Source organism: Leucoraja erinacea, chromosome 31, assembly GCF_028641065.1.
Source record: "Leucoraja erinacea ecotype New England chromosome 31, Leri_hhj_1, whole genome shotgun sequence".
NCBI lineage: Eukaryota > Metazoa > Chordata > Chondrichthyes > Rajiformes > Rajidae > Leucoraja > Leucoraja erinaceus.
This window is the reverse complement of record NC_073407.1, coordinates 27,338,814-27,349,382: the sequence shown is the minus strand read 5'-3', so window position 1 is coordinate 27,349,382 and position 10,569 is coordinate 27,338,814. Positions and strand designations below refer to the sequence as shown.

General features: G+C 42.6%; 1 protein-coding gene across 1 annotated transcript; it reads left to right on the top strand.

Moving 5' to 3' along the window:
* Positions 1–10,121, top strand: LOC129712160 (ganglioside GM2 activator-like). Its single transcript, XM_055660397.1, has 5 exons — positions 1–152; positions 278–391; positions 5,237–5,386; positions 5,794–5,973; positions 7,382–10,121. Exons 1-5 carry the CDS (start codon positions 144–146, stop codon positions 7,535–7,537), a joined length of 609 nt encoding a protein of 202 aa, XP_055516372.1. The 5' UTR covers positions 1–143; the 3' UTR covers positions 7,538–10,121.
* The last annotated feature ends 448 nt before the right edge of the window (positions 10,122–10,569 follow it).

Sequence of the window (10,569 nt, the reverse complement as noted above, 5' to 3'; positions counted from 1 at the left end):
TTTTTTGTGGTGAACCAGCACATCTTGAACCATTGCCTTTGCCTCAGCCCTAGTCTGTGTCTGCAGCTTCCTGATTTACTGGGTAGCAGACGCTGTGTAGAACCGACGCTGCTTTCTCTCAGTGTGAGCCCCCCACAGCCACGATGTTGCACGCAAGTATCTCTTATATTTTAACACAAACACCAACTACAGTGACATTGATGCAACCGAGGATTGTTGTTGTTGTTGTTGTTGTAATTTTAGAGTTTTATCATCTGCACACTTTCCTCTCCCGCAGATCTTTAAAACAAAATCCAGTGCAATTAAAGTCATTGTTGCAATCGTCTTTGGTTTGGGATGTGTCTCAACGTCTCATGTGGACTGGTCACAGAAAGCTGAGAGCCGCTCGCTGGTATGTATGTCTTCCCCTCTCGCTGTGGTCGGGATATTTTGCTCTTGTAAAAGAATATGTGTGTTATGATTGTGTTTATAATTTGTTTGGTTGTTTTGTTGTTTGTCTTTTGCACAAAAGTCCGCGAGCATTGCCACTTTCATTTCACTGCACATCTCGTATGTGTATGTGACAAATAAACTTGACTTGACTTGTGATTGTAAACAGACATTTGCAATCCATTTTGTATCGTTCCTGTATTTCCTGTTACTCAGTGAAACAGTGTCACAAAAATGTTGCAGAAGGTGGTAGTGTAGAAAGGAACTGCAGACAGACACACACAATGCTGGAGTAACTCAGCAGGACAGGCAGCATCTCCGGAGAGAAGGAATGGGTGACGTTTCTGGGGGGTCGAGACCCTTCTTCAGAAGATATTCGGGCAGGTGACCGAAACTCGAACACATTGGTGATGTTTATGGAAATTCTGAAAAGAGGAAACTGAGGCAATGAAATTCAGTAGGAGTAGGATTCAGAGCTGAGCCAGCTGCAACTGGGTAAATGAACATCAAGCCCAAAACCATAATTAGAGGAGAAAAGAAATCTCCAAGACTGGTGAAGAGCAAGGGAGGGGGGTGTGTGTGTGGGAAGGAACTGCAGATGTTGGTTTACACAGAAGATAGACACAGAGTGCTGGAGTAACTCAGCAGGTCAGGCAGCATTTGTGGAGAATGTGGATAGGTGACGTTTCACAGAGTGCTGGAGTAACTCAGCGGGTGCAGCAGAATCTATGGAGCTAAGGAAATAGGTAACGTTTTGGGTCGAAACCCTTCCGGGTTTCGGCCCGAAACGTTGCCTATTTCCAGAAGAGTTTCGGCCCGAAACGTTGCCTATTTCCTTCGCTCCATAGATGCTGCTGCACCATAACTCAGCGGGCCAGGCAGCATCTGTGGAGAACATGGATAGGTGACGTTTCACAGAGTGCTGGAGTAACTCAGCGGGTCAGGCAGCATCTGTGGAGAACATGGATAGGTGATGTTTCACAGAGTGCTGGAGTAACTCAGCGGGTCAGGCAGCATCTGTGGAGAACATGGATAGGTGACGTTTCACAGAGTGCTGGAGCAACTCAGCGGGTCAGGCAGCATCTCTGGAGAACATGGATAGGTGACGTTTCACGGAGTGCTGGACTAACTCAGCGGGTCAGGCAGCATCTCTGGAGAATGTGGATAGAGATTGTTTTGGGTCGAGACCCTTCTTCAGACTGATTGTAGTGGCTAGCTATCTCCATCACACCCCCAGAAGGGTCCTGACCCAAAACGTTGCCTACCCATTTTCCCCAGAGATGCTGCCGGACACAATGTCTGCCGAGATACTGAAGCATTCTGTGTGCTTTCACAATGAATGCATTGTTGGACATGGGGTCAGTGTAGGTCAACGTATACAGGGTGATGTGACCTCTTTTGGTTAATACCTTTCAGCTACTACTAACGTGGTGTGTCACAGAGAACAGGCAAGTGCTGAATCAGTCCCATGGATGTTAGTGGGTGAACAGAAGTAGTATCTTGCTGCATAACACAAGGTTATATAGTGAGCTTTTCTTAAGCCATTTTCTCAACCTATCATGCTGCTTTCAGTGAAATATATATATATGTTTTGCCATTTCTCTATGCCTTTCACAGCCCGTTTGGAATTATGTCCCATTGTCTCCCCTTTTCAAAATGTAAAAAATCCTTATTTCTCAGCATTAAATTTCATCTAGTGGCGCCCACACATTTAATCTAGTGGCGCCCACACATTTAATCTAGTGGCGCCCACACTCCCAAATGTGTTCTTGAAATCTATTATTATCAGCCTCTGACTTCATCACATTTCTAAATTTGTGCCGTCTGTAGAATTGGAAACTTTGATCATCATTCTCTGATCTGTAAACTGCCATTTCCATATAATTGGAACCTTACTGAATCCTTTGGTAGCACCGGACAGAACCAGCGGTATAATTCCTCCGACTTTACTGCAAGAACAGAATGTGAATTGCTGGATAAGGCATCTGATTTTACAATGGCATTTCACAACTGGCTTGTTGGCATCTAGCGGAGTGTGTGTGGGTTGCATTGTGCAGGAGATATGGGATGCAGTTTCCAGGTGAGAGTTCAAACAGTCTACCCTGGAGAGTCTGAACCCACGGTGGCGCAGCGGGTAGAGCTGCTGCCTCACAGCGCCAGAGACCCAGGTTCGATCCTGTCTACGGGTGCTAACTATACGGAGTTTGTACGTTCTCCACGTGACCTGCGTGGGTTTTCTTCGGGTGCCCCAGTTTCTTCCTACACTCCAAAGACGTGCAGGTTTGTAGGTGAATTGTCTTCAGTAAAGATGTAATTTGTCCTTTGTGAGTGTAGGATCGCTGGTCGGCATAGACTCGGTGGGCCGAAGGGCCTGGTTCATGACGGTCACAGGGAGAACATACAAGCTCTGTACAGACAGCCCCCGTATTCAGGATCGAACCCTGGTCTCTGGTGCAGTAAGGCAGCAACTCTAACATTGAGCCCCATAGTACCACCCTATAATACAGTACTATACAGTATTGTACTGTATAGTTCTACAGTATTACTGACTGCCTCGTTTCATAAGTTTCAAAAGTAGTGACTTATCCAAAAGTGTGTTAATTGATCTCAAGCTGTGGGAGGTGTTGAGTGAACATCAAATATTAACCAAGGCTGTGGCAAGACTGTTTACCATCCCTCACATGAGTAAATGCTGAGTCCGATCAACACCATGCATCCCATATCTCTCAAGGTTAATTTTTGCACAATGTGACCAATGTGCTAGATGCCAACAAGTCCATTCCAGTTATTGTGGAATCAAAAGCCTTAATCAGCAACACAGTAGAAATGTAACAGTAATGTTCTGGCTGGTTCTGTTTGATGCTATCAAGATTTAAGATTCTGCTTCAATGGAAAGGGCGACTCAGCTCGGAGAATGATGAGCAAAATATCCAAATGTGTAGATAGCACAAATCTAGAAGTGTGGTGAATCCTGAAGTGGACAAGCTTTTCCCTTTGAGAATAGGGAAGATTCAAACAAGAGGACATGACTTCAGAATTAAGGGACAGAAGTTTAGGGGTAATATGAGGGGGAACTTCTTTACGCAGAGAGTGGTGGTGGTGTGGAATGAGCTCCCAGTGGAAGTGGTGGAGGCAGGTTCGTTGGTATCATTTAAAAATAAATTGGATAGGCATATGGATGAGAAGGGAATGGAGGGTTATGGTACGAGTGCAGGCAGGTGGGACTAAGGGGAACAAAATTTGTTCGGCATGGACTTGTGGGGCTGAGATGGCCTGTTTCCGTGCTGTAATTGTTATATGGTTATATGGTTATAACAGTAGACTTTAAGAAGACAAGAAGTTAAGCAGGGCGGGCGGGAGATGGAATTTAATGCTGAGAAATTGGGACTGATATTTTGCTGGAAAGAATACTGAACATACTGAACACATACTGAGAATAAGAAGAGTCAATATAAACTGTAGTAGACAATTCTAAAAGGCCGACAAAAACTTAGAGATCTAATGGTACATTTAGTTATTTCATTGAAAGCAGGTTCAATTCAATTTAACTTTAATGTCATCGCACAAATACAAGTATGAGTACAACGAAATGCAGTTTTGCGTCAGTCCGTAGTAGTTGTACATAAAGAAATTAAAAAAATAGAAAGAGAGAAGATACAGAATCATCAAAAAATACAGAATAATTAAACAATGGGGACGGAGGGACCAGAGAAATCTATCGTCGGGACTCCGAGTTCAGCAGTGTGATTGTGTTGTTATAGAAGCTTTTCCTCATCCTACTAGTACGTGACCTGAGGCTCCTGTACCGCCTCCCTGATGGGAGGAGGGCAAACAGTCCATGGTTGGGGTGTGAGGGGTCTTTGATGATCTTCCCAGCCCGTCTCAGACACCGTTTTCGGTGGAGGTTGAGATGAAGGCTAAGAAACGCACGTGAGTGCTTGGCTTTATTAACAGGAGTTTAGTGCAAGGTTCATTCACATGTGTCAGGTGACGTGTAGCTTGCTGTTGGCTTCTGTCGACATCCAACATATTGACAGAATTGGTCACAGAGTAGATCGTGTCGCCATTTCCTGGGATCGCACGAGGAGGCTTCTCTCATGATCCTCAGTGCAGGGTTATGAAGTCATGATGACCATTGTATAAAACATTGGCAGCGGTGTAACTGGAATATTGGGCCTGTTCTGAGCACCACACTGTAGGAAAGATATAAAGTGCTGGAGTAACTCAGCAGATCAAGCAGCATCTCTGGAGGACCTGGTTAGGTGACGTTTTGGGTAGGGACCCTTCTTCGGACTGAAGAGGGTTCCGACCTGAAACGTCACCTATCCAGAGAGTATCTCAGCGGGACAGGCAGCATCTCTGGAGGGAAGGAATGGGTGACGTTTCGGAATGAGAGTCTGAGAGTCGGGAGGAGCGGGAGACAGAGATATGGAAGGGTGAGGTGTGAAAACGAGACATTAAAGCTTGGGGAATGTGACAATAGCATACAAAGATAACATTTAATCAGGAGGACAGTCAGACTGGTGGAGAACTAGGATGAGGGAGGGATGGAGACAGAGGAAAAGCAAGGGTTACTTGAAGTTAGTCATGATTCATACCACTGGGGTGTGAGCTGCCCAGGCAAAATATGAGGTGCTTTTTCTCCAAGTTGGTCCTCACTCACTCTGACAGTGGAGGAGGCCCAGGACAGAAAGGTCAGTGTGGGAATGGGAGGGGGAGTTAAAGTGTTTGGCGACGGGGAGATTTTGTAGGTTTAGGCGGACTGAGCGGAGGTGTTCAGATATGTGTTCATTTTTATGTTATTCAGGCCACGTTTTCCTGGGCTAACTGTGGGAGTGAGACGGCACCTGCAGTCCTTGAGGCTCTTTCAATTCAACCTGATCCAATCGTACTTCCTGGGGACCTTCAGGCCAGTGCAACAGGTTCCTCCAGCGTTATTCTTACAACACCTCTAACGGTAAGATTCAATCCCTTCCCTGCAAGCAGTCAGTGAGGTCCCTCTGCCCTGCTCCAGGCAAGAGAACAAAGTTACTGCTGCACTTTTTTTGTTGTAAAACCAGCCTCTGCGGTTCCTTGTTTCTACATTATTTTATTTTTGTCACCTTCCTAGTTACCTCTTAGTTGAGTCAATGTCATTTTTGATCAGTAAGGGTGTCAGGGGTTATGGGGAGAAGATAGGAGAATGGGGTTGGGAGGGAGAGATAGATCAGCCATGATTGAATGGCCATCGACCAGATGGGCCGAATGGCCTAATTCTGCTCCTATCACATGTCTCAAAGCTAAGTCCCTTAGAATATTTGATGTTGCAATGGTTATATATATTCTGATATATACAAGTTATATAAATAAGTTTTTGTTTGACAGGCTAATGTAACGTTGTATAAGGAAGTTGGAGTGTGGGTGAAAATTCCGTGTATTGATGAGATTGGAAGCTGCACGTACAATGATGTCTGTGAACTGCTGAACATGTTGATCCCACCTGGACAGTCCTGCCCCGAACCACTGTTTACATACGGCCTCCCATGTCACTGTCCCTTTAAAGCGGTAAGATGCTCGTCTCTCTTTCCACAGGCAAAGTAACAACGCAATCTGAAATGTTATCCTAATCACAGGATCAGCGATATGACTTCTCTAACATCATGTAACCCTTGCTGATCCCCTAGCTAACAATGATCTATTCTACATTTCCCTTGATCTCGTCCCCTTTTGATGTCTCGTTTTCACACCCTACCCTTCCATATTTCTGTCTCCCTCTCCCCTGACTATGTCTGAAGAAGGGTCTTGACCCGAAACATCACCCATTCCAACTATCCGGAGATGCTGCCTGTCCCGCTGAGTTACTCCAGCATTTTGTGCCTATCTTCAGCCAAATGAATGCAGGAACTGTGATCATTTACATAGTATCTTTGCTACTTTAGCTAAGCAATTAGAACACAAATTCATGATTTAATCCATCCACAACTCTTGTATACACACCTCTTCCTGGATCCGTGGTCTACATGCTCAGACATTCATCTATTTTGGGTGTGTTTGGTTCATCACAAAGCACTCTCGAGCCAATTAGAAACTTCTAAAATGCTGTCACAATAGTGTAACAATCTGGCTGCAGGTTCCACATGTTAAACCCCCACTAATCCAAACTAATTTTGTTTGATAATGAATGATGAAACTTACTGAAAAGTGAAAGGCCTGGATAGAGTGCTCGCCTCAAGACCCATCTCTTCACCTCTGCCTATCCTTAGCCCCACGTCCCCCTCCCTTTTCATCTGTGCATGAATTGCCTCGTATTGTGTTTTGAATTGAATTCTGTCTTTACTTTGTGTACTAGTCATGTCTCTACTATTTATTTCATTCCCCTTACATGTTTTTCCTCTACCTGCTAAACTTTTGTAAGGTGTCCTTGAGACTCTTGAAAGGCGCCCATAAATAAAATTTATTATTATTATTATTAGAGTGGGTGTGGAGAGGATGTTTCCACTAGTGGGAGAGTCTAGAACCAGAGGTTATAGCCTCAGAATAAAAGGACGTACCTTTAGAACGGAGATGAGGAGGAATTTCTTTAGTCAGAGGGTGGTGAATCTGTGAAATTCATTCCCATAGATAGTTGTGGAGGCCAAGTCAGAGATAGATTCTTGATTAGTACGGGTGTCAAGGATTATGGGGAGAAGGCAGGAGAATGGGGTTGGGGGGAAGAGATAGATCAGCCATGATTGAACGGCACAGTAGACTTGATGGGCTGAATGGCCTAATTCTACTCCTATCACTTATGAACTTAAGAAGCCAGTCTACTCAGTCAGGGAAGGAAGAGAACAAAAAGAGGAAGGAAGCCTAGAGCAGAATGTAGTGCGATTTAAAAAAAACAAAAAATAATCACTCCAAGAAGGAACTGGTGGTTTCAGACAGAGGGATGAGCATTTCCTGCTTAACATTGTTTTCTTTCTTTGGTAACCAGGGTAAGTACTCTCTGCCAAATACCAACTTCAACATCCCTTATGTTGAATTTCCGTACTGGATGACCAATGGGAACTACAAGGCTAAGGTAATGCTGAGCAGCAACGGAGATGAGCTGGCATGTGTCAAACTCACCTTCTCCCTGAAGAGTGACTGATCAGATCAAACCTGCATCTTTCCTGGTCATATACTGCAGCTGCTTGGAACCACAGAACAAGAAATAACAAATTGCCTCCATCTGCTTAGTTTTGCAAGTGCAATCATGTCTGGAAAACTAATGTTCATTTTTTCCCACTGTGATCTGCTGCCACAAAAACACTATATCAGTTTATCATATGTTGCTTATTTTCTTTTCATCCAGTGAGTTTCTTTCAGCGTGTAAAAAAGTTAAGAGAACAATCTGTCCCAGTCTCAGAGTAAAGTCACAAGTGCTGAGGTGTGTGACTATCATGTCCCAGATATTGATCCAGTGAGTAAGCTCCTGTACTGAGAAACATTCCTCTCTCTGGAGGGTGGGTGCTTCTCCTCTAAATTTACTAATTCTGTCCAAAATATAAAGGTGGCGAAAACTCTCTCTTACGCACAGAAAGCACACACACTTCATCTAATGGGAATCTTCTTATCAGTTGTCATCTTTATTCTGATTTCTTCTTCAATGTCCTAAGACCATGATGAGCTATAAACAGGAACATTGATAATTTCGAACGGGTGGTTTCTGTGTTGCAAAATCTGTATTGAAATCCTCAGGTTATCAGATCCATTTGAAATAGATTTGCCATTATTGGTCTCCTCTTACAAACCTCTTTATTCAAGATTTGGGTTAAATTCCATACGGACAGTAGGCAGGGTACAGATGAAGAGAGAGTATTCTAAACGCACATTATTTTCTTCTCCTTGCGTATGGCGTGCACAGCCTAAAGTTGTAAGACAACTTGTTCTGTTTGATCTTCTGTTTGTGCACGCCAGGTTGATTGCATTCGTTGAAACAGGGTGGACCACGTGAAGGTTGTAATCTCCCAGCATCACAAGCATAACATTATTGTGATGTTGTGCATTACACTAGTGCTCCTCCAAATTTGAACAGAGACCTGGCAAAATCAAAAAGCTAGTCTCAGTAATACGGTTTTCCTTATTCTATTCATCAAAGGAACAGTTGTTGATTGTATTGATGGACTACAACCCTCGCATTCCAGTCAGTAATTGCTTCTTATGCTAAAGGATAATAGAGTATCATTCATTTAACTATTAAATAACTAACCCAATTGCAGCAAATTTACAGCCTGAAGTGGACGCACTGCATGCCAACAGAAATAGTCTCAAGAACAATCAGCAGGCATCAATAATTTACTTCACACTAACCCAGCAGATAAGTGGAGAGCTGCCTGCCAACTTTGCATGTGCCTTGGGCAAACTTCAAAGATCTCCCATTCTTTCTATTTGATGTGTACCACAGTGAACCACAGTGACCACAGCTAGAATAGTGAGATACAGAGACAGGCCATTTCCCCACCGCCTGGGTGTCGGCCAAACTGCCTCTCAGTTAATCTCGCTTCTCCTTTCACCATATTTGTACAATTCTTTAGTTCAAGTTGGGGATCCAAATCGCTTTTGAAAGTTGCTGCTGAATATACATCATCATCCTCTCCAGACGTGGGTTGCAAGTTACTATCATTTATTTTTTAAACCTCCATCTAGCGTCCACTTCATTTGTATATCAACTCATTCTTTTCCTCTGGTTACTAACTAATCTGCTGATGAAAAGCCTTAGAATTAAATTATTCGGTTTAATATTAAAATGTTTACAATATTTACATCATTCTCAGTTCTGCATTTACAATTGTAATTGATTGTAATCATGTTTTGTCTTTCTGCTGACTGGTTAGCACGCAACAAAAAACATGTTCACTGTACCTTGGTACACGTGACAATAAGCTAAACTCAACTGAACTACAAAAGGTACATCAAATTAAAAACGAGCGACACTGCACTTTTACATGGTCAAATAACACGAGCCAGTTGGAACTGTTAATCAAACTTCATCAACACAAATTATTTGTTGGTGAAGGTAAAATAAGTTGCACACTGAAACAATCACTTGACCAGTTTATTTATCCTTTCAATGCACTTAGTTGATTGTTTTCAGCACTCCCAAGAGATTTGTAAACCTACTTTTAAAGGGGTAATATATTCTATTTATAACAGAATCTGACAATCTCAATTGGTGGGAAAGACATTAGATATATGCATCATTTTTAATAATAATCAGAGAGAAATTATGATTCATCTCAAAATCTAACATTTCACATACTGTATGCAAAGAAATGGTTAAAAATATACTTTGCTAAATGCTTTTCTCATAACCCTTTAAGCAGATGCTCAAACTGGACCTAAAATAACATTTCTGATTTTTTTTTAATGTTTCTGGAATTGTTTGAAATGCTGTCCTTTCCTAAAATAAAGCCTTTATTTGTCACCATGAAAAGTATCCTATCACTTTCTCTGTAATACATGTAATTTGTGCACCAGCACGAAACCCAGGCAGAGTTTCCACAGTGAGTGTTGCAATGCCTGGTCTGCTGAATGTGTAGGAAAGAACTGCAGATAATTTGTTCATGATATATGTATTTTTATTTCTAATTATTTTTACTGCACACTGAATGGACACTGGTTGAGCAACGTTTTTTTGTTTCCTCTGGGTATGTGAGTACTCAGGAAAATTATAATAAAGATATACAATACAATACAATACAATACAGATGCTGGTTTAAATTGATGATAGACACAAAATGCTGGAGTAACTCAGCGGGACAGGCAGCATCTCTGGAGAGAAGGAATGTGTGACGTTTTGGGTCAAGACCCTTCTTCTGATCTGCTGAAATCTGAATGAGATGTTACATCTGAATGAGATGCCCTCATAGGTAAACGCACAGATGCCACGTTGATCTTCAAGGGAGGCAGAAAACTTCTTCCATACGTTCCCTGGGAGGGTGCAGAGAGAGGGAAAATAGTTTAATGATATAACTCACAACAATTAACAGTAAATAACTGGGCACTCTTGAAAACAACACTACTAGATAGCAAAATGAATCAAATGTGCCAGAAACACCCACCACAATATCTGTACATACATCAAACAATGCAATTAGGAAATAAAAAAGACAAACGTTTAGGATGGAACTGCAGATGCTG